Source organism: Nipponia nippon, unplaced genomic scaffold (genome assembly GCF_047370975.1).
Source record: "Nipponia nippon isolate SJK-2023a ecotype South Korea unplaced genomic scaffold, ASM4737097v1 scaffold_3, whole genome shotgun sequence".
In the NCBI taxonomy this organism is placed as follows: domain Eukaryota; kingdom Metazoa; phylum Chordata; class Aves; order Pelecaniformes; family Threskiornithidae; genus Nipponia; species Nipponia nippon.
In genome coordinates, this window is record NW_028262347.1 from 60,315,631 (window position 1) to 60,340,139 (window position 24,509).

Consider the following 24,509-nt stretch of genomic DNA (forward strand, 5'->3'; position numbering starts at 1 on the left):
TCAGAGAACTGATATCAGGGCAATATTGATAATGCATTTTGTCTGTCTTATAGTTCAGAAAGCCACCGAAGAGCAATATTTTATGAGGTACTGGGTAGATCTTGGATTTGCAACCATTTAGAGGCTGACCTGATAATATTAATTCCAACGCAGAAGTAAGACTACCAAAGGGTCATGGGTTTTGGGGTTTTTTGGTGGAGGGGAGGGTTTGTGGGTTTTTTAAATGCATGTATATGTTTTTTGTCAGATTATGGAATGAATTGTCCAAGACAATATGGTACTTGTTAGAAATCCAGGAATGACCTTATAGGCTGGAATACCTGGGAAACTAGTAAGACCTTTTTGCTACTTATTAATTAGCATAGTTTTGTACATAGGCAGGTACCATGATCACAATCAGATATGTTAGAAAAGGACCTTCAGTGGTAAGGCCAGAGTAAAGTTACCATAGGTCCCTAATAAACAATTTCCTAATGCAGCACTGGGAAGACTTGAAGTTGTCTTGAGAAACAGTATTGTTATATCTAGGAAATCGAGCAGCGGCTGTCATTGGTAGTGAAAATCAGGATGAATGCAAGAATTTTGAACAAAGAAACCTTACTTTTGTACTAGGAAAGTGTAACAGAAAGAAATAATTTGTCACAGCTTTTGTGAATCTGTTGTGTGGTTATGTCCCACCATGCAGTGGCTCACAGTCTTGCTTTGCACTCAAAGACACTGTGCTGCAGGCTCGTGCCAGGACACCCTTCTCTACTCCCATGTGATCACCATGTAATTCTCATGTGTGCTTTCAGTTTGCCATTGCATTCCCTTCTTATGTGACCTGATGTAGTCAACGATGTCACGTATCAGTGTTTGGATTAAGTCAGAGGTTTGTGTGTAACAGGGAGGCAAGTTTTGTAGGGAGGTCTACTGTATTTTGCTGGAGGACAGACCTGCTCCTCCTTGGCTGGGATTGCCCTGTCTTGTTCACTCTGCAGGAGGTAGGACAGAAGGTAAAATAAACCAGCCAAGACATGGGTGTGGGGAAGGCCTAGAGTAGTGGAGCAGAACCATTCAGTCTCACCAACAGCTAACACCTACCAAAGTGCTATCCAAGTAATCGGAAATCTCTATCTGCTACCACACTTAATGCTTCATGCAGTAAAATGACTGGCTAAACCTCTCCTGACCACCCACCCTTGTCCCAGTTTCACTGAGGGAAGTGATGGATACAGATTTTTTGCAACTCATGGTATGCATCATTTATGATCATGTTTGCATTGTAAATGTTGTTAACAGGTCCCTGTGACAAAGGTGAAAAGATGCTACAGACATGGTATTCCTTCCTGCTGTGTTGGCTGTCCTTGCAGCTTGAGGCTAATCCTGGTCTTAAAGTGAGGATTACTAAGAAGGGGCTGGACTATGGTATGTCTAACATTGCCAGAAGTTAATTTATGATAAATACTCTATGCACAGAATATAGTTCCTTAATAAAGGTACAATGTAGAAACAAGCTTCTTAAATATTGAAATAGAATATTTTGTCACCTCACACCAGGAACACCCTTTGTCTCTTCTCTCACTTATTTCCTTCCTTTTTGTGCACCCCAGGTGTGAGTTTATCCTTGCGTTGCTGATTGCATTCTCCTACAGTCCAACAGTGTTTCTACTACATTCCTCATATTGATCTACTTTCTTAGAACCAGAATGAAATTGTCATGTAATTGCTCCTTTCTTAAAAGTGTCAAAAACCTGATTGGAAGTGCAATATTTAATTGACGATAATAAGACATAATTTGAAAAAAAGCTTACAATTTTGGAACAGACATGTAGCTGCATGCCTTCACTCTCATTCTTCCACTTGGTGTGGGATAGCATCTGCGTGTGCCATTCTTTCAAAAAAATCTAGTAACTGTCTGCCATAGTTCTGCCCCTTAACAGAATATCAGCAATTTCCACAATATATTTTCCTTACTCTTTCTATTCATGCTAACTTTCACTGTCTCTTACCTAAGACTTACTCCGTGGGTGTGGAGGGCACACAGTATAATTTCAATCGTTCACAGAATTAACATTAATAATAAAGGTTAACAAGGCACAAATTCAACAAAGGCTGGGTCATGCTAAGGATTAATCGTCATTTATGTACTGAACATGCTGACAGGTAAACAATGGAGTTGTGAGATGAAAAGTAGAAGCTCAGGATTTATGCCTTTGAGATGAAAGCAAGGATCAGGTCCACTTATTTCTCTGTATGAGCATTGTTTTAAAGGCTTTTGAGGAGTTGAGAAGTGCAGGGCAAACATCAGTCACCCAAAACAGAACTGATCTCCATATCTTTTTATGACACACAGGAGAAATCACTCCCTAGGGATCTCTCATGCCTTTAGAAATGAGAATTCAGCCTGGTATTTCTTAGTGTGAGCCCAGCTGTTTTTGTGACATTCAGCAAAGCCTTCAAATGCTGAACAAACAGACTAAGTTTGCACACCCCTGCCTTAGTAGTAAGAACAGACATTAACTGTGCACCTCCCAAAGGTACTTCTTGCATTTGAAGAGCATGGTGCCTGTCATGTCTTCTCCCTTAATATGAGACTTGAAGGCAGAGGCAATAGATCCTGCCTGTGTGCTTCTTGCCTGCTGCAAGAACCTTGAGAGAAATTCCACCTGGGATCACTGGCTGTCTTCACTGACAGTTGTAAGAGAGCTTTAAGTTATTTCAGCCAGAGCCCATATTTTGCTTTGGAGGCAGAAATTCCCAGGGAATCATAACTTACCTCTCCTTCATAAAATATGCATTTTATAAAAAGGTATTCCAATGTTGAGTTATCATTGATTTCAATTCTTTTTTAATACATTGAAGTCTGGGGGACAAAAAAACAGATATTTTGTATTCAGCAACTCTGAGGCCAAAAGCTAAAGAAACTCATGCTAAAAATATCTGAAAGCAGGACATCATTCGGTATTAAAGTTTTAGCAATGTCTTCATCAAAGATGAGCAGAAAGAAGGAAGACACAAGGAATCTGGGATTTAAAGATGTTCTGTTTGTTGATGATAGGGTCTGTGTGTATTATTAATGCACAAGTAGCACTGAAGCATTCAAGAAAGTAGGGATTCCTTAAAGCAAGGAGAGACGGTAAGGAAAGAAGTCAGAGATCTGCAGCATGCTCTAATGGATAAGGTGCAGTGGCAAAACATATGTACTCAGAAAGAAACGGGAAGAAAACATTTAAAAGGATTGTCTTTAAACCTCAAACAACTTCCTGTACACAAGCAACAATCCAGATAGTTCCGCATTTGACATACCAGCATTTCAGATGCATATATTGCACTTTTTCCGTAAGTAAACACTACATATAGAAGTCATCTTGCTACTTCTTAACTGGCTTTTTCATTCAACAGGTGTGAGACAATCTGAGGTAAAGGTGATGACCAAATGTTTCCCAAGGCTTTCCACATTGTCAGTGAAGCGAAGGAAGTATAATGGTTTCAGAAACCTGACAAGAATTCTAGAATATAAAATACAACTCCCGGACGGGATGATCTTGGTTAAAGGATTTGTATGTGAGGCTAATAGAAGTTATAAAAGGGTGTATAAGTAGTTGGAAGGAGGTCTAGGTAAGGGTTTAAGAATCAGAAGTTTTCACAAACTATGTTAAAAGTGGTTAAATCATTTGGCAGTATATCTGGACCTTTGGGTGCCTGAATCCAATCTGCAAGGCATGTGCTTTCCTCTGTCCCCTTGTAGGCAGGAAGGTCGGGATGGAGCTCCTGAAGCAAGCAATATTGAAAGAGACCTTCCCAAGCTGGAGTGGGCAGGAGAGTTTCTCCGTTGTTAAAGTCAACTATGTTATTTCAAAGTAAGTAAAGGAAGTATACGTTTCAAAGTTTTAGGATGAAACATTTTATTGTATTGTTACTGCATAGTAATAATCATGCAGCCTTTTTTTTTTTTGTTCAGTGTAAAATTTTAATGGTTCATCTAACTCTGCTCCCACTGCCCAAACACTGATTTGTTTTATAAGTACTTCCTTCTACCACACTCAGAGATGAGCTTTAGAAAGCTTCTGAAGGAGCACCTTGGCTGGTTTTTTAGTTGGTTTGTCTCAGAGTTTGGGGCAAGGCAGGTGGAAGCATGGCTATGACACAGCAAGGGGAAATGGGTGGGAAAGAGGGAAGAATCAGTGTTATTAACAGTCTGCTACTATGAAGGACCTGTAGCAGTGAAATTAATTTGTTTGTGTTTGATGAGAAAAAGCCGACAAAGCGTTAAGATGAAAATGTGTGCAGGGGGACAGTGTATCTGGGCTGAGGTGGCAGGAAGATGATTTTTCCAGAATCTTTTTGGATGGATTTACAATGGTAAATCAGCATTTTGATTGTATTATACCATCCTTGCAACCTTAATCCCTGCACATCTGAGAGAGCTGTGTTTGGACAGTCCAGAGAAGAAGAGACTACGGGGTGGAGATTTGTGTGTCTTATTGCATGTCCTCCACTGTCTGCTGGATGGTGATTATAGAGAATATGGAGCCACATTCTTCCTGGATGTACACAGTGAAAGGATCATGGGCAACAGACATAAGTTACCTCAAGAAAAATTCTGATTAGAAGTTAGGAAAAAATGCTAGGGAGCACCAGAACAAGGGCCCAAAGAAGCTGGGGAATCTCCATCCTTGGAGGTGTTCAAGACTGAAGTGGGCAGGGCCCCTGAGTTGGCCCAGCTTTGAGTAGGGGGTTGAACCAGAAAATCTCCTGAGGTCCCATTCCAACCTGAATTATTATATGATCTTCAAAACCCCAATTCATTCTGCCAACTCCCATTTTCCATTCTTCAAATTGGCCGTCTTCCCAGTGGATAATCTGCTTTTAGCTCACTGCAAACAAGATTACTAAAGGCAGCCTTACTGCTGCCCAAGATGTTATTGGACAATTACGGTCATTTTCACTAAAAGTAGCTGGTGCCTTCTGCCCCGGGGAAAGTAGATTAAAGGCAGTTGTTTCAGAGATCTCTGCCAGATATCAGGAAACAATGAGGAATGTGTACTACATGATAAGATTATCGCTGATATCTTTACAATGTTCAGCTCAATTCAACACACCCATTTGCAAGACAATATCCTTGAGTATCAGAAACATTTATTTTAGGAGGGAAATCTTCAAGGAAGATTTTGTTTAGAAAAATGGATCCTCTCCAGAGCCCTTTGCTGAGGCAAGGGAGGGGATGATACAGAATGGGGAAAGAGAAACTTTGATGTTCTTCAGCAAATGCTAACATTCAGACAATATGGATTTATTTATGGATGTAGCATCTGAGTTTAACATACAGACTTATTTTCCCCCAGCAAGCACATTTCACTTTAAGGAGTTTGTTTTATTCCCAAGGGGAGGTTTTTGTTTTGGCCAAGCATCCTTTTTTCCCTGGGCAGATATCATGAATTCTTTTTCCAAGGATGCTACTAAGTGTAATGGTACAGGTGTCTTTCTTTCCTAAAATATACAAGGGTCAGTCATTTCTGAGGAATTCTTTTACCAAAGCATAGACTTTGCCTTTTATAGCAGAAGGTTTTGCGGTGATCACAAGTCCTTTTTACTCTTTTGACATGCAGCCTAATATCCCCCTTTCTGTATTCTGTAGGCTCAGAGTTAATGCTGTAGATTTCCCAGAAACCTCTGCTTCCTTTATTCCTGGCACGGGCATTAGTCTGTCAGCGGCACATGCTTCTGCTACGATCAGGGCAGACTGGAGAATGAATGCGTGGCTGCTGTAAGTATCGTACAGTGCAACGCAGGCACGGGGGACAGTTCTGGGAGAAGCATTACAAATAAAATTCAGAAATCTAGTTGGTAATTATTATTTTTCAGGTCAGATATGCTTTATCATTTAACAACAATCTATTTGAATAAACATCTTAAGAAGGAAACATCCTCTGCCAACTAATACTTTTTTTTTTTTTTTTAATTATTCTACCCCACAGGTTGTCTTTTTGGGAACTATCAGTCAGACATCTGTCAGCATGCTCAATTTGTCCAGACTGTATATTACATGATATTACATGAATATTCAAGACCAGAGTTTGCAATGGCCACATTTGTTACTTTCTTCGTACAGTATAACCGGAAGGTTGACTCTGTAGCTAATTATCTATTTGCTGGTACAGTGTATATTTTCTTCCAAGTATTCCTATTAAAGGAAGGGCACTGTCACAATGCCAAACATTCAGAACTTCGGAAACTCCAGAATTCGGGTCACTATGGGAAGCTGCCTTAGCTTCATGAGCCTGTGCAGTATGAGATTGTCTTTAATTACATGATTGCATACTGATTTTTCCACTTTTTTATCTCAGCATTTTTGCTATAGAATTTTAATATAATATTCTAGATTTTCTTGGGGGCGGGGGGAGAGCTAAAACTTCTGGGATATCAGAAAAGTTTGCAAGGTGCTAATCTCTACAATTTGGGTTAATGGAGTAACTGGTAACAGCAGTAGGCGTTGCTCTGTTTGTGAGCCAGGTAGTACAGCAAGGTGGATCACCAGGCTGCAAGTTTCACAGCATGTCCTGATTTCAGAGGAGCACGGACATGCAGTTCTGCATTCAGTCTCAGTACTGGTGGCTGGAGACTGCTGTCACTGTGCCCCCAACCTGTCTGTTGTTCCTTCCGTCATAGCAGTATTGTGAGGAAAAGGATACTGTGGTCAGCAGGGCAATTCAGCTGTTCCTAAACAAGAAACCGCCTCTCCCTCTTGCTGAAAGATAAATGCCTGGGCATAATCTGGAGAGACCCCAGATGTATAAAACTCCAAAGACTTCACAGACAGAAAGGGAGGCAGGGAGCTGGTATGCAGGATTTGGCAGGGCAGAGCAGATCGTGGTGGAGGTGGTCAAAGCCAGCTTTGGTGGAGTTTAGGGGGTGAAGGGTTTTTCTTGCCTTTTTGAGGAGCAGAAGGAACAATGTGTGCTGCTCTGTTCAATGTGATGTTTTGTGAATGGCTGTAGGTTTAGACAGATCCAGAATATGCCCTACTCTTCATCCCCTCCATTCCCTAGTCCTAGATGTTGCTTTCAGCACAGCAGACTAAGAGGGGCCAGCTGAAAATGAGCTTTCCAAGGGAGACCATTGACAACCCACCCCTCCTGGGCTGTTTCCAGGGTCAGTAACATGGGTCTTATCACAGCTTTTTAGTTGTGATAGTGTTATCCCTGCATTTCCAGCTCTCACTGTAGCCCTCCTGTCCACTTTGTCCCAGAGCACTCTGCCAGTCACAAAATCTCCTAGCAGGCCCTTTGCTCCTGGAGGCCTGGAGCTGACACCCTGCCTCAGTGAATCAGGATTCCTCCTGAAGAAGAGCAGATAGAAGGGTGCAGGAACAGAGGACCTAAGTAGCTGGGCTTCTCCCCATCTCCCAAGCAGCCCAAAAAGGGAGGAGGAGGGCTGAGATCCTTTTGTGATGGTCCTTGTCACTGAAGTATGGGTAAACCTAGGTTGGAAGGATCTCTGGAAGTCATTTTGTCCAGCCTCCTGCTCAAAACAGAGCCATTACCAGACTAAATCAGGTCAGCTGTCTAGTGGTGTTGTTTAGCCAAGGATGGTGATGCCACAGACTCTCCAAGTAACCTGTCCCAATGCTGCACAATCCTCCTTGGGAAAATGTTTTTCCTAATGGCTTGTGCGATAGGGGTTTGGTTAGGGACTGGAAAATGAAGGTCTGAAGAGTGATGCTTCCTCCAGATAGCCACTTGATGCGTGTATACAGACTGAAAGGTGGGGTTGAAAATGGTAGTGGTGGTAGGAGGGACTTTGTGACCGGTAATACTACTCACTGGTTTGGTCAGGGGTAGTCTATGGTTTGGGGCTGGGTTAAGATCTTTTGGGATTACAACCTCTTTCCCCAGGATTTTTGCTTAGCCTGAAAAATAAAGAGAAAAGCTGAGAGACTCATGATTTGAGCTTCATATTGGGCTGGGCTCTTTCTTTGTAGTGTGGTGCAGCCACTGTAGTAATGCCTGGGAAAAGAAAACGTGAGTAATCAGGATGAAGGGGTGAAAAGTGATGCTTTTGGTGCCAGTTCTGTTATGGTAAATGAGGTTTTTATAAGGCTATTCTAACATCCATTCAGCTCTCTGTATCCTGCTTGGTTGTTCTACAGCTTCTACAACTCCTAACCGTACTCCTAATACCTAAATTTGCTGGAATTTAGGCATAGGGATATTTTTGTTGGGGTCTTCAAGGGATTTTTACAGAAAGGAGATGGAATGAATGGGTTTCAGGCAGGACAAAGAATGGAGGAATGTATACTTTTTAAAGGGTCATTGAAAATTGTTACAGGAAAGAGGAAAGTGGAACAATTAAAAAGTTGAGAACCACTGGGTTATATATTTATTAGCTAACTGGCTTCTGCTGCTGCAGTCCCAGAGGCCTTCAGGGTGATCTGTCATGAAGGACTGGAATGTCTTGTGCTGCTGTGAAATTGTCACTTTTTTGCAAACTTGTCAAATCCTGCACGACACTGGAAAATTCATGTCCTGGAAACTCATGTATATAATCTGGTTTTGAATAGCATGCATGTCCCTAATCTACTTTAATCTCTAGAAAACGCATTCTTCATTCTATATGATAGAAGCAAAAAGTCCTTTCAAACTTGATTTACAGGTAGTTTCTTAAATTGTTCCCTTAAAGCAGATGTTTCCTTGACTGAGTTTGTTTTTTTTCTCTGAGCAGCAAAGACCAAGGAGGAATTACTGTGTCCATCTCAGGACTGTTTATTGCCGTTATCTTCAAAGTGTCAAGGGATAGCACAGGGCGCTTGTCCATGCTGCTACACAATTGCCAGCTGAGCATTAATAGTGTAAAAGTCAAGTTAAATGGAGGATCTAGGTATGTACAGTAGATTTTCTAATTACTCTGTGGGAAGTAGCAGGGTTTGTAGCATAAGGGCCACTTTTCAAATTTTGACTTCTAGGGATCCAGTTACAGGATACAACTAACTATTGAAGGCTATGAAAATAGATTTTTAAAGGTCTGTTTTCAAAACCAGGCTCCTTTCCTGAGTGTGTGAAGTGTGGTTAATCTACACTTCTTTGTGCATGTGCCAACAAATGAGCTGACTAAACATATTGCATATGAAAAAAATGCTATTTGGGCATATTAAAGAATACAAGATTGAAAATGGAGGTTTGCAGATATGAAGGTGGTCTAGACTGATTATGCCTTTTGACAAGCTGACCTACAATTTCAAGAATAAAACTTTAAAAAGAAAATATGAAACAATGTTTGTAGTTCTCCTCATTTTGATTTTCTAGAATTTTTTTTTTGTCTAACTCAAAGACAAAATGTGGCTAATTGAGTATTGTTTATCAACACATTAACATGAACATTCACTACTTTGCAGATTGCCTTCTAAATAACTCTTATGAGACTCAGAACTCCCAGCATTTGTCTGAGACTCACAAATTAATAAAAACAGGCAACTGCACAGTCTGCCAATATCACTGTAATCGCATCTCATTAATATAAATGACATTGATGTCCCAGTCTGCCAGATTTTATATTTCAAAGATTTCAATCCGTGGTAAAAAGTCATTGTGTTCATTTCCTTTCCTCCAGCTGGATCTACAGCTTTCTATCTGGTTATCTTGAGAAGCCCATTCACACCAAATTGGATAAAAATGTAAGTTTGCAAAGACAGTTTCAGCTAGTGAAGGGAGGAGTTGAAATACAGCCCTTACATTACTGACTTGTCTCTCTCTTCATATAGCTATGCCTAAATATCAAATACAAAATCCAAATGATGGATGCACAGCTAAGAAGGCATAAGGGTGAGTTGTTGATAACAGCTTTTTGTTAAGTAATTTTCACAGTGCTCAAATTGTAGCCTTTTTTATTAGATGGCAAACCATTCCTGTGTTCATGGTACAAAAAAAAGTGAAGGAAGAAAAATACAGCCATTGCTCTGTACCTTAACCTAATCCAGAGTCCAACCTAGAAATCTCCTGCATGCACCTTATATACAATATTCAGATTTCTTCTGTGTCCATAGCAAGTAATCTTTCAGCCTGTTGTAGCTGACCTGTGTTATTTCCTTAGATTTTTGAGATGAACATTTTTGTGCTGATCTTGGTACTGTGGACATAAGAAAACCTGAGTTAGCAGTAATCCACTAAAGAGCTAGCAAACATCCCTGTAAGATCTTGTAAACCTAGTATGTCTTGTTTTGAGCTTGAGTTCAGTGAGATGATAACAAGATGCTGCAGGAAGACAGTGTCACACTAAGCATGCTTCTCTTCACACCAGTAACAATTCCTGTGTCACTCTTGCAGAGACATGAAGATAATGGATATCTGTCCCCAAAAAGCATATATATATATATAAGATTTTCACTTCTATAATAAATCTCACAGCTTTTCTTTTTTTTTTTTTTTTTTTGCTTTTTGGTTGTTGTTTTTTTCCAAGACTAAGAATATATGTAGTTTTTGCCAATTCAAATTCATTTAATTCACTTAAGTCATATAATTCAGGTCAGACAGTTTGTTCCCACTCTTCACTTGCATTGTGGATATTTCTATTGTCTGGTCTGCTGTTCAGAAGCAGAGTAAGTAGACTTCTGTTTTTCCTAAAATGGCCTATACCTGCCATGTGCCAAGCAGTGGCAAATATTACTGAAAATCACGGTCATCAAGAACATTTTCTTATGCAGCACATACCTAAACACTTCAGGCTCAAGGGCACTCCAAGCTGTGCTGTCGTATTGAGGAGTTCATAATCCCTGTGTGAATTCACCATTTCTCTTTAAACAGATCTGTGTTGATACAGTTTTTTATACAGTATGAACAGACCGTACAGTGCAATCACAAATAACAACCAGACTGAAGTTGCATGCGAGTGCCTTTCAGAAAAAGTCTTCAATCACACTGATAAAGTGCCCTCTATTGTTGTGAACAAGCATCCCTTGTCTTCAACACTGATATGTGTAAAATGTGCTAATATGTCATCTTTCATAGTATTTAGTAGTATTTACCAGTATTTCACTAATCATATAGGAGAGTTCAGTTCTCTTGTGCAAACACGTAACAAAAAAGGGGACTCTGCCCTAGATACTCCTTCTTTCACTGCATGGGAGAGATTTCTGAGGAATGTATTCAGTTGTGAACAACAGGAGAACAAGGCCTAAACCAGGAGGAACTGGTGACTTTTCCAAAGGGAATACTCTCACTTTTTCCCTTATAACAAGTTTTTTTTTTTTTATTTTCTTCTTCATATTCATCATTTCTATAATGCCTTTGCCTTTAACTAAACAATACCTGTTTGTGATGTGTTTTTGTAATAATGGCTGTTTTGTTTTTGTCCATCATTCTTCTAGTCTTAAGCCAGATTGATGCCTTTGCACAAATAGACTATTCCCTAGTTAGTTCTCCAGCAGTCTTCAAATCACACATTAACTTGGATTTGAAGGTAATTTGTCTTTTATATCAGTGTGCTTTCTAAGACCTTTCTGATTCTCTTTTGTGTTGATTAATTTTCTTTCACTACAGTCTTACTCAGCCTCTCCAATATTTAATTAGAAAAGCAATAAGACATTTGGACATTTTGGTCAAGAGCTATTTTGGAAGTCAGATACGATTGTTTATTTAATAAATTAACTGCATTTGTTAATTAACCAAGCTATTATTTAGAATTAAATTATTTCAGAGTTGAAACCCTTCAGATGTGCTTTATAAACAGCATAAAGGTTTTCTTTAGCTACACAGGTTTTCCACTGCCGCTTGGTCTTCACCTGTTACCAGTGATACATAATCCATGATGGCTACCAATGTGATTGCAATCCAAAGCATTTATTTTGAGATGACTCAGCATCTTGTATATGCACAGGTCACATCCCAAAAAAAACCAATTCTCACAGACAGTCCTTGAGCAGCACACAGCAGTTCCTTTCTTATCTATTTTTCACCTTTGTTGGCAAGAGATATCTCAGCAACGCCCAGCTTTTCCAGCAGCTTCAACAGTCCTTGTAATTCAGAGCATCCCCATGGCTCTCCGAACTGACTTCAGTTAAGAAAGATGTGCTCAAGCTGTGGTTGGAACTCTCCCTCTTGGTTATTTTGTTCAAGTAACTTTTACCACCCACAAAAATACTCTGCAAGCAGGATATCCATAGCTTAAAAGTACTAAGCAATTATTTACCAGCTACTATAGCTAACTAAAACTTACAGGCTAAGCTTTAACATGCCAACACCCCGATGGGATACCAGACGAGTCTTTGTAAGTCAGTTATTAATCATTTAAGGAAGTTACTGGTTTTCAGTACTCCTTGGAACAGGCTGATTCTTAATGGTTATGAATTGCCATCTTCCAACTCAACTTTTTTCTTAGGGTTTTATACCTTTCCATGTCAGTATTTTTCCTGTTGAATCTTTTAGCTACTAACCATTAGTGTCAGTAATTACACTGCTTACTGTCTGTTCGTACTTTTCTTGTCTTACATTGGCCTGAGCTCACATACCCTCTCACATTTTAAAAATTATTTTCTTAGTATAACTGAACCAAGGTCCCACACCTGTGCTGAACCCAAACTAGGTCTTGGAGGACTGGCAGGTGGACCAGGGCTAAGAGTTAGGTAGTATAAAAGGCTCCTTTATGTCCCTGTCCTAAGCAACTTCCAGTGCTTTTGGGGTGTCCCTGAAGATTTTCTTGAAATGTCACCCTTAGAATTAAATTTAAAAATGTGTCTTTGCCACAAAAGAAAGAAAACTGTGGTCCACAGGAATTCTTTTTGTGTCTCATAGCTGCAGTTCAGAATACTCACTTGAATGCTCAAATTCAGACTTTGAAAGGATGGAGGCCAGATTTTCTCTGTGATTCCTCTATTTTTCCAAAAGAACTTGAATTTGCTGATTTTCAGGGCATATCACAAACTTATCTGCTTATTTCAAGTTTTCTTTAATGTCAGGCTTTTCTTCAGATTAGAAAGAACTCTTTCTGTTCAACCACTGCTAATGCATTCTGACAGATACAAATGTTTACAACTAGAAATACTTGATAATGACTCTTTGCAGGGCACAGTCTATCCAGTAGGAAATCACACAGACCCTCCCTTTGTGCCAGCTCCGTTTGCTCTCCCAAACCAGGGTGATTCCATGCTATACCTGGGAGTCTCCAGTTATTTTCTTAAGTCTGCTTCACTGGCTTACTACAGAGCAGGGGCCTTTAACATCACCATCTCCAAAGAGGTGAGTATAATTTGCATGTAATAGAATTACAAATATCAGCGTTATGGATAGTCAGCAAAGGAGACTAACACATTATGTTTGCCATTTCACAGAGATTTGGGTCACACTTCTACCACTTGTAGGAGGGATTCATGACATTCATTCTGTATGTCATCATTTAAAATGGTCAAAGTTTCCCTCAGACCTAAGTCTGAACTTCTTGGCAGCTCTAGGCAATGAATGACAGATATAAACATCACAGAGTTGGTGTGCAAGGAGTGGCAGAAAGAACCAAAAAAAGCTTTTCTCTGAATGGATTCCACATAGGAAAGGAAAGGGCAAGACAGGAAAAAGTGTACTGAAGCCACAGTCTGCTGCATAGAGGCCCACAGCAAATGTATTGGCTCTGTTGAGAACTAGAATAAACCCTCAGACTTAACAGAGCAGCAAAAGGAGGCAAGAAGCAGATACAAGGAAGCTAAGCTTTCAGCTGTGGGGAAGAACACACAAGACTTCTCTCAGAAATGTTTTTTCCACGCTGGCATTAGTAGTCAGAGTTTCCAAGAAGTTTTGGTAACCCGAACAGTGCTAAGAGGGTCTTTATAAAAATTGGTGACATAAATGGCACTGACAAACATCATCACAGTGGTCAGCAGCAAAAGGGCAAATGAGATTTTTGAGTCCTACTTCTGACAGATTCAGTATATTTCATCTAAGAAAGTCCCGAAGGCAGGAAGTGAGCAGGATGCCACGTCTGTTCTTTCAAAGAATAATGCTTGTTCACTGGTACGTGCTTCTGAAATATGTCCATGAGAAATCTGTCTCTCTTTTGTCCCACAGAGTCCTGTGGGTTCCCTAGGAATCATTCTGGGGCAAGGAAATACTAAATTAAAACCTGGATTATCTAAAACTAAAGTAAACAGGATGGGTTTTTTTTCCCAAGGAAAACCTCATCTTCAAGCTGATATAATGATCTAATTTATTTCATTTGTTTACAGCTTGCTACTACTTTTAACGTAAATACCGCCTTATTCCAAGATTTTGTTCCTGAGGTGGGTACTTTTACTTGTACAGACCTTTTAAGAAAGAGCAGTAGCTAGTGTTTCTTATGGATATTATCGGTGTACTAGCTCATTTACAAAAGTTTGGAGGAGACAAGGAAACTGAGCTGGTTTATGATTAGTGCAAGATTCAAACATACATGTCTACCCCATCATAACTCTATGTTCTTCCTAACTTTATCACACTAGTCTTTAGTCATTCTCTGCCCCTCTAAGTGCTGTATTTGCTCTCAGTCTCTGAAACAGTTATAAAGACTAAGTGGTAGACATCTGTGAGATCAGTCTCCTTTTATTCCTGTTCAGGGTAATGGTATCTCTGCTATTGGTAGCCTGACTTCTCTATGCAAAGATACCTGATTTATGACTACTCGAGATTATATACAATGGGAAGTAATAGTTATGAGTAGCTAAGTTTATAAATGTGATGCAAGAAATTAAGATACTATGAGATGCTTTAAAAATCTCTAATATGGCAACTTTTACTATAAAACTATGAAATTTGGAATCTGTGGCATTGCAAATTAAAGTTTTGTCCTCCAGGAGTTTCTCTATTTTTCAAAAGATTGGCTCTTTTGGAAGGCTGCCTCCTTTCCAACTTCTTTATATTGTCAGGGTCGTGGGTTGTTTTTTTTTTACTGGAATCACTCATTTCCCTCATTTCTTTAACGTGCAGTTAAAGAAAATACATTTTTCTTTCTTGTATTCTTGAAATACATTTTTCAGGAACAACCTTTAAATTATTTCTTTATATATGTTCAGTATCAGTGGGTCTAAAACTTCATAATTTGTTTTATGGTCTCTGAAAATCAGAGTATATGCAATGCTAATTTCATCATTTCAGTTGGTGTAATTAAAATGAAGTATTTTTAATGTAGGTTAATTAAAAAGAAGATTGGTATATAGCACCTGATTATGATGCAGCTGCAGAAACTGTAGCTTAAGAAAAGCTTAACTCTGCATTCAATGTTTTTTTCCTTTTTGAAATTCCACAGATTGCTCTGAGTTACACAACAGCATGCCCAGTGCTGCTGAAGCTGATGGCTACATCACCACCTGTGGTCAGTTTAAATGCAGACATATGCATCCTACAGATCACTGGCTGTGTAAAAGTGTTTGCTGTTCTGCCAAATTCAACCACCCAGTACATCTTTACAGGGAATCTAGTAAGTAACATGAGCTAGAAGATAACATTCAGTGCTGCAGCTGAACAAATCACACAGTAACATTCCAGATCCTTTGAAAATCATAGAGATCAGCATAAAATAGCATATACTGGTCTGCCACAAATATGCATACTGTTCTGTTGCATTTCACAGGGAAGAAACATGCACCACATATTGTAGAATTTAATAGGCAGGTGTAGAGAGCTGCTTATGAAAGCCCTTTTTTTCCATGTGGGAGGTTGAGTGATTATTCAAGAATAAATTGTAATATATAAAAATGTGATTATCTGATGCCCAGTCTTCCTAACTTGTTTGTTATAAAATAGTTCATTGTGTTCCCAGACATCTTTTCATTAGGTTGAAAGTGAACCAATTATGTCAGCCATGCAAGGACTTAAATGATCCTAATGATAAGGAGGCAATCAGGGCAGTATAATGACTTCACTCACACAATCTCAGTCGCTGGCAGAAAGCAGAAAATTCACAAATGATTTCACTATCTACATGTACTGACCAAATAAAAAGTTTAGACATTGTGTTTCCAATCAGAAAAGCAATTGCATTTGTGCCTGTATCTAAGACAGTATCTATCTGTGTATACAGTCACAGAAGACTGTTTTGTTTTTTTCCCTGCAGACAGCCAGTACCAGAGCCAATTTGACAATAACCAAACAGAAGTTGATTATCTCATTACTTCTGAAGAGGTAACCAAGGAAAATTCAGAAAGCAACATTAATGATCCCAACATTAGGACACAACAGAACTTCATTGTGTCAGCCTGACAGTGCTTGTTTCACCATGAGAAAAAGAAAATTAGTTACCTTCTTTCTTACAGGGGCTCTAAGATACTTTTGACTGTTGGTCTAAATCTTGCAGATGAAATATAATGACATTGTGAAATAACCGTATGTCTTGTGCAACACGATACTACCCCTTTCTGTAGGTTAAATACCTTTCCAGATGACAATGTTAAATTTATTGGTTATCTTAAAGGCATCTGTTTCAGTCTGTGGTGATGTTGGAGAACGAATTTCAGTAGTTTATTCAAAACCCTCTAAATGTTCCTGCCATGCCATGTCTGAGAATCATAAACAGAACTACCAGAGTGCAAACACTGCACTGGACCACTGTAACTAGCTCTTTGTGTGCCTTCACAATGAGGGGAAGGCAAAAGTGAGACTATATAGCATATACTGCAACAGCAGACACCGTGCCATCAAACAAATGAGACTAGGAGGGTGTCTGTGGTTTGAAGCAAAGCTCAGAGCTTTTTAGATTTTGCTTAGATCTTGCTGGTTTTGTGGTTATCTACAGTTACGGGTGTTATCTGCTGTCTTACAACAAATTTTATTCACACTTCAAGCTGGGCTGGGTTTACAGCCCCTTTCTCCCTAAATGCACCAGGCAGGTAGAAGCACAGACTTTCAGGCAAGTAGCCCACATTGGTGTTTCTTCTTGTTAGCTCTATACTCCAAGTTGGGGCAGAATTCCAGAATATATGATATTTTTTAACCTATTACATTTTCATTAAAGAAAAATGTGAGCAGCTTTTTCTTAGTTTTGGTCACTGGACCTTTTTAACAGGAAAAAAGGAGTTAGAGTGATCAGAGCCTGCCAGTGTAAGTTTAAGAACTAATGGTGCCACTCACTTAGAGCTTTTGACACAAGAATGTGTTCTGTTCTTCAAAATGTTGCTTTGCCCCAGGATTATATTTACAGTGATCTGAGGATGCATTACAGGCATCAGTGGAAAAAGTTAGGAAGTCATAATGGTTAGGAATGGCTATGAGTTTATTCAAATCATAATGAACAATGTGTAGTTCAGCCATTACAGGAAATGGCAATTCCAGAAAAAAATTATTTCCCAAGTCTTATAGTCACAGCCCAGGACTACACATGACTGTAGGAGGAGATTAGTATCAGAAAGATCCCAGTGATTATAGAATTCATTTGTAGTTGTGCCAGTTTTGATTAAAAGCTGTTGGGGATCAAAGAGTCTTTGGCAAAGTTAAATGTGTGAATCAGCATGAAATCAGTATGAAATTCCACAAATGAATCTTCAAGCAGTGTGCATAACTTTCTAGTGAATGCTCTTCTTTTACTTATTTTCCTCAGGTTCCAGTTCTCCCTGCTGCACTCCACTCTTGGCTTCTCTGAGGTAAGTTGATGGTTTCAGTACCTAGGAAAGGTAGCTGAGACCTTCAGAGAGAAAAGAAATTCATCTGAACATGTTGCTGGACAATTCTTGGTCTGTCTTGGGGATATCATCTGCCACTGCTCTTTCTGCTTTGAAATAGTATATTCTCTGCTTCACTTTTTCTTTCTAGTAAGAGGAATACCTCTTGGAGTGTTGTTTTTTTTTTCTCATCAGAGATTCGAAATGTTGTGGAGTTATTACCGTGTAACATTTATTGAAACAAAGAGAAATGTCTGCCTGGGTCTGCATGACCTAGCAAGCTGTCATAGTTGATTCTGCTCACTTCTGTATCCAGCAGCACAATGGCAGGCATGGGGCTAGCACCTCTTCTAGCAGCCAGCCTGAATTCACAGCTGGATTGAGTAGGCGTCACAGTTGGAGTGAATACAAAATCAGGCTTAAGCTCAGTTTCAGGAATTATCTTGAATGACTTCAACCAAATATCATAAAAGGGGGTTCAAAAATAGGGAATAAAAGAAACACCATGCCACTGCTTAGATCATTCAGTGTAGACTGAGAAATGGTCAGTGCGAGTCTGCAGCAGCTCAGCCCAGCCTACATCTTTAAGTGAAGGAAGGAGGACACTAATCACAGTGACATAAGACAGAGCACAAGGACAGGGTGGTTCTTGCCACCCAGCGAACAGTTCACTTCTGAGAACTGAGTCCTGGCAGCTGAAATGGGCTTGAACAGATTTCATTCCTAAAGTTAAGGTTCAACCCAGATGCTTAACATAGAGGAAAAAAAAGACTTCAATTTAACTTATTTTGAGAAAAATTGACACCTCTTTGGCATGTATATTTTACATTGTTCAGCTGCAACCTAAACCAAAAGAGATCTTTTTTACCTGAGATTTTCTCTGTTCTGAGCTTTTTGCATGTCATTCCAATTCTAACCCTTCATCTCCCCCATCAAGCTGCAATCCCACCGGCATCAGGCAATAATCACCAAATATGTTTTCCCCCTCACAGCAGACGTCACTGGTGGAGAACTTTCTGTCTTATGCTTTACGGAGTGCAGTGATCCCAGTAATCAATGGTAAGGATTATGGCCAGTTCCTGAGCACAATTGGTGGGAAAGCAAGACTGAAACCATAAAAGAGAGTGTCCAGCTTTAAAGACTGTGTTATAGGAGGTTTTCTGTCCATTTTGCTACACTTGGACAAGTCTACTCTGTGCTGGACTTCAGTCCTGGTCCCTCAGTCACCTGGATCAGGGGCTGGGACAGACCAAGTCTTGGCTCCCTTACAAACACTGGGCTTGGGTTTCCTTTTCACTGGATGCAGTGTGGCAGCAGAGCTGAGACATACTCGAGTCTTGTCCTGACACAGAATCAAACCACGACCAGCGAATGGCCCAGACTGGGGAAGCACAGAAGTACACTTCCATCCTGGGGCTTAGGGGTAGCATCTCTAACTTTATCACCTCCCTCTACCTTTGTGCTTCACCTGCTGCCACAGGCAGGACAAAGTAGAAAATCATCACAGTGGGTTGCAGAGAGTAAGGGATGATGAAGAAAGAGGTGAAGGTGGAAAGAAGCAGATGGAAGAGTACAGAAGGTGCCTATGAGGTAAACAGAGGTGAGGATACTGCTGAGGAAGGAAGTGAGCTATTGATGAGGAGAAAGGAATGAAAGGGAGGGATGCAAAAGTCAGATGTTTGGAAAAGCAAATAGCAATAGAGCTGGGGCTTGATCCAGAAAAGCAGGGATAGATGAGAATAAGAGGGACCAACAGGATTAGAAGATCCGGTAGGGAAGAAAATGAATGGAAGACAGAGAATAAGTCAGAGTGGGAAAAAGCAGAAACCAGATCTTGTGGGGCAGATATCTGGAGAGGAGCAAAGGCAGTCAGATCCCAGTGTCAGACAGCTGAGAGATTGTAAGAGCCTTGTATGCAACTTTTTCACAGGATTTTTTGCTTTTTAGCAAATATGAATAATGGCTCCCTTGAGAGGCACAAGGACAGCTGATTAAAGGGAAATTGCTAGAAGAAATTGAGGTCCTTGAGAAAGATGCTTCTGAAGTGTATTTTATTATGACATTCAAATGTATTTATATTTGTCCTTTCTAAAGATAAACTAGGAAAAGGATTTCCTCTTTTTAACTTGGCCCGCACTACCCTGACTGGACCTGTAATAAAAATGAATCAGGTAAGAAGCCTGATTTCTTGTTAAAGAATATTGCTTCTTTTTCAGGCCTGCACATTTGTGTGTGTTCCAGAGTTGGGTAGATCTAAATGTTGCTAATAGTAAAGCTTTAACTATACACTAGATATAAAATCCAAACTCTGGATCAAGAATGAGCCCTCCACCCCCCCACCTCTAGCAGTTGTAGGTTATAAAGGGTCCCTTTGCCCTTTGGGGTATGCCAGCATGGGGACAACACAAGGACAGCTCTGCTATCCCCAGCAGGCCTTAGGAGCACTGAGTGTGTGGCCTCACTATGACCATTCTTTAGGAAGGCTCATAAGCAACCTGAGTGTCTCTGTGGTAAGTGTTACTCAGCCTTTTGGAGGTTGTATTAATTTACATCAGAGCCCATTCCTAACATAAAGTTAACTACAGTTCAGGAGGCATAAAGCCACTCTTGTCTCCTGCCCTGCTGAGGGGCTTACCATGAGATCTCGTCCCAGAGTACTGACCCTGAATATGTCCGTCTGAAATTTAAGGTAATTTTACATGTTCTTCTTTCCTCAGGGTCATCTGGTGATTTCTGCTGATGTTCGCTACAAACATAAAGAAGGGGGAGATGAGGACCTTCACAGTCACTCCTAATTAAACAACAATAAGAGGAAAATGTTGTCTTCCTTCTATTGGCTTGTAGGGAGTAGATGCTATAACATTAGAAGCATGGCTTTTCATCACTATTTTTAATGTTTTAGTAAAACTTCTTAATCACTTTTCACAAACTGAATCTGTTGGGTTTTAGTACAGTGAGTGTAGCTGACAAACTTGCCAAGAGTGCACCCTGCCCATCATCCAGGTGGCATTAAAAAGTATTGGTCACAGTACGGATTCCTGTGGGACCTCCACTAGTTAGTGGACTTTGCTGATCACAGCTCTTTGATTCTGGCAGTCCAGCCAATTTTCCACCTACCTCTCCAGCCCATATGTCACCAACTTGGTGATGAGACTAAGGGAGACTGTCAAAGGCCTTGCTGAAATCAAGGTATAGAACATCCACTGCCCTCCCCTTGTCCACAGTACCAGTCAGCTCAACACAGAAAGGTTGGTGAGGAATGGTCTGCCCTTGGAAAACCCATGCTGGCTGCCCCCAGTCACCTTATTATCCTTCATGTGCTTTAGAAATGGCTTCTAAGACGTTTTGCTCCATAACCTTCCCAGGGACTGAGGTGAGATTGACTTCTCTGGATCATCCTCCTTGACCTTGAAGACAAGTGTGATGTCTGCCTTTTTCCAGTCATGAGGAACCTCTCTCAAGTGCCATGACTTTTTGAAGGTTATAGACAGCAGCTTCACAATGAGATCAGCCAGGCAGAACCTTCAGCACCTCCAGATGCATCCTGTCCAGTCCCATGGATTTGCATATGTCCAAGTGGGTTAAGTGATCCTGAACTCTGTCTTCCTCTGCTGTGGGTGCTGCCTCACTCCCACAGACTCTGCTAAGAGCTCAGCGACCTGGGAGGCCAGAGGACAGGTCTTGCTAGTAAAAATGGCCTTTTCTATGTCTCTTGTCACTAGTTCCCCAGCCCACTGAGCAATAAGACTACATTCTCCTTGGCCTTCCTTTTGCTATCGATGTACTTACAGAAACCTTTACTGTTGCCCTTCACCTCCCAAACTAATTTCAGCTGCAACTGAACTTTGGCTTTCCTGACTTCATTCCTACATGTGCAAGTAATATCTTTGTGCTCCTCCCAAGTAGCTGGTCTCAGTTTCCATCTTCTGTATGCTTCCTTTTTGTGTTTGAGTTCACTCAGGAGCACCATGTTCATCCATGCTGGCCTTCTGCCACAGTTGCTCAACTGTCTGAACATTGTAAAGGATCGTTCTTATGCTCTGAGGCGGCTGCCCTTGAAGATTAGCCAGCTTTTCTGGGCCTCTGCTCTCCAGGGCAATTTCCCACAGATCCTGCCAAGCAGGTCCCTGAAATCTGCTCATCTGAAGTCCATGGTTGTAATTCTGTTCTTTGTCTTGTTCGCTCCTCCCAGGATCTGAAACTCCACAGTCTCACGCTCACTGCAGCCAAGGCTGCCCTTGGCCTTTATGTCATCCAGCAGTTCTTCCTTGTTTCTGAGTAGCTGCAGCTCTTCAAGGGTATCAATCTCCAGATAATTCTGTACTTCCCATATTTGTAAAATGGAACTGGAAGCTTTCTTATGTCTTATGTCAGTGTCACCAGAGACATACAACCAGGAGATATTAAAAGTGTATGGAAAGGAAAACTAGCCTACAAATGTCACACTACAGAAAGTTCAGTTCCAACTTGGGACAGAAATGTGGCTTGTATTTGATTTTTAGCTGAATCAGTTTATTTAGCTAGCTAGCTGCTACGGTTTTTTACTAAAAAAAGCATCCTAAACCCAAAGAGCAGTAAATCACAGCAGGGCTTCCAATTCTTTGTACCCTGTCGTTCGTGAAAAGTGACTAGAAAAAGAATGGAAGAAGAAGAACTCAAAAGAAATGGAGATTTTTAAATAGTTTGGTGTCCCTCATTGGTAACACTTCAGGCACTTTCTTCTGCCTATTTGGGAGACAATTCATGAGATGGGGAAAAAAAGAACTAAAGCCCTGGTGCCCATCTTTTCTCTCTTCCAATGGGACACGACCAAAAAGTGCCATGGTTAGATGGGCCTTTTCAAATCAGAGCCATGGCTTAGCACAGTGCTGCCCATTAAGCTCTAGTCCTCTGGCTGTTGTTCACAAACAAAGCAATTGTTTCTCCTAGGACTAAAGAGGATACTGTATACACCAACAGTTCCCCTGTATCATCCTATACTTACCTACTGGTCAGTATACCATTTTTGATCTGGTATTATTTCCCAGTTGACAGAAGAATGGAAATGATGCATGTCCCTCAGACTAGAGCACATGGAGAAAGGGGAGAATTGGGGAGGCTGAGAATTGGGGAGGCGGGGAAAGGGGACTGCTAGAACACTGAACCAGAGGCAACAACTGGAATGCAAAGCCAAAGTCATTTGCAGAGATGCAGCAACAAGTCTCCATTGATTGCCGTACTGATAAGCTCATATTAGGTAAAAAGGATCACAATCCATATCCCCTTTAGCATATAGATTGAAGCAAATGCTTGGTGGCTCAACAGAGAAAACTGAAATAAAACATTCCTTTCAGAGGCTCTTTGTAACACCTTGAAAGGTGAAAAGTTTGGGTGTAGAAACTACAGCATATCTGAATGTGCTATCTGAATGTGTCTGCAAGCAGACATTTGGCTTTCACTGCTATATTTTTAGAAAGAAATGATGAAACTGTTCTGGAAGTCTTAGTCTGTCTTTGTTAACTTTTGCTGAAAGTTTCACTGGGTGGTACTCCATTAGAAGAACCATAAAATGTTAAAAGGATATGATGAGGATAAGCTGAGATAGTTTTCAGACAATTCAGTTGTTTGTAAATCTTGGAGATCTATATGGATGGAAACAGTGGAGCTTTTCCCTTGCTTTGAAGGAACTGCAGAACTTGTGCAAAAAAATTAAAGGAGAGGGTTATGTAACTGAGGGTGTGATTTTTATTCATCCTCCGTTGCCAGAGATATAAATAATGAAATTATTATGCACGTGACTCCCTGCGGTGAATGTTAAATCTGTGTAAAGTATGAGTATTTGTTGACTGACTGACAAATGTCTCTACCCTTTTCTATTCATGGATTGCACAATGAAGTGACTCAGATTGTCCAGCAAAGCGCTCCATGCCTGAGGGAATTTGCTTGGTTTACATGCAAGCTAACTGATTAAATCACCTCTTCGACAAGCCAAGTAGTACTGGTTAGCTGAAGTACTGATTAACTGGTTAAGCAAGCAGAAGAAATAGAAAATATTGACTGCAAGGACTTGATACTATGTATTTGCACCATACATATACACTATAGTATATATATACTATAATATAAATATACTATATAATTTATGGTTTTATGTATCTTGAGCACTTTCAGAACAGATGGGCCTAGACAGTTGTTTTCCATCTGTTCTTCATAGCAATGGCACATTCATTTATTTCTTTCACCATACAGACCTGGCTATGAGTATCAGTCCTGTGGAACTACTGGAATAGTCTCCACTGGGGTTTCCTCTCAGGTCCACCTGAAAAGTCAGTGCCGAAACGGTATGCCACAAAGGCAGCATATCACCCCGAGCTCAGCATCCCGGCGCCTCAGCACCCCCACCCAACAGTTTACATTGCCCTCTGCTTAGTCCCTAAATGAAATTAGAGTGATAGATTTAACCTGGGACACCCAAAATAGTTCAGGACGTGATTACTGGAGAGGCCGCTCCCTGCGTGATACTGCTGAAGATGGCAGCAATTGGCTCTCTTCAAGCTCACAGCTCTTTCCTTTAAAAGACGGGGTCGTGGCTGCAGAGGGTTTTCCCTGCAGCATCCTCAGCCCTGTGGTCTGGTACAGCAAGGGTCTTCTCTTCAGCCTTCGGAGGAGAGGTATGGTAATGAATACGTTGTGATTACTCTTTGTTGTGGAGTGGCTTTGTTGGGAAGAGACAGATGTAGCTACATCTGCCTAAATTTTGAGATTTTAAGTTATAAGAACTATGCCTATGTCAAAGACGCATTTCCTTCCAGTACTTTTTGTTCTACACACGAAGCGTGTTTCTTTTACCTCTCAATTTCTGTCAGTTAAAATTAAAAAGAAAATATTAGTCATACTAAAAGGCAAAGGTGTTCTGTGGGATTACCTCAAACTGTCTGTTACA

General features: G+C 40.5%; 1 protein-coding gene across 1 annotated transcript in view; it reads left to right on the top strand.

Annotated features, from left to right (window-relative positions):
• The window catches only part of BPIFC (BPI fold containing family C), a 40,869-nt gene that overhangs the window by 1,031 nt on the left and 15,329 nt on the right, over positions 1-24,509 (top strand). The window contains exons 2-16 of the mRNA XM_087766009.1: positions 1,282-1,407; positions 3,731-3,842; positions 5,621-5,749; positions 8,701-8,859; positions 9,589-9,652; positions 9,740-9,800; positions 11,342-11,433; positions 13,035-13,208; positions 14,186-14,239; positions 15,241-15,411; positions 16,048-16,115; positions 17,527-17,569; positions 18,580-18,646; positions 19,682-19,758; positions 20,305-20,371. Of these exons, the coding sequence (XP_087622135.1) occupies positions 1,282-1,407; positions 3,731-3,842; positions 5,621-5,749; positions 8,701-8,859; positions 9,589-9,652; positions 9,740-9,800; positions 11,342-11,433; positions 13,035-13,208; positions 14,186-14,239; positions 15,241-15,411; positions 16,048-16,115; positions 17,527-17,569; positions 18,580-18,646; positions 19,682-19,758; positions 20,305-20,371 (1,464 nt within the window). The remainder of the gene's footprint in view (positions 1-1,281; positions 1,408-3,730; positions 3,843-5,620; positions 5,750-8,700; positions 8,860-9,588; positions 9,653-9,739; positions 9,801-11,341; positions 11,434-13,034; positions 13,209-14,185; positions 14,240-15,240; positions 15,412-16,047; positions 16,116-17,526; positions 17,570-18,579; positions 18,647-19,681; positions 19,759-20,304; positions 20,372-24,509) is intronic.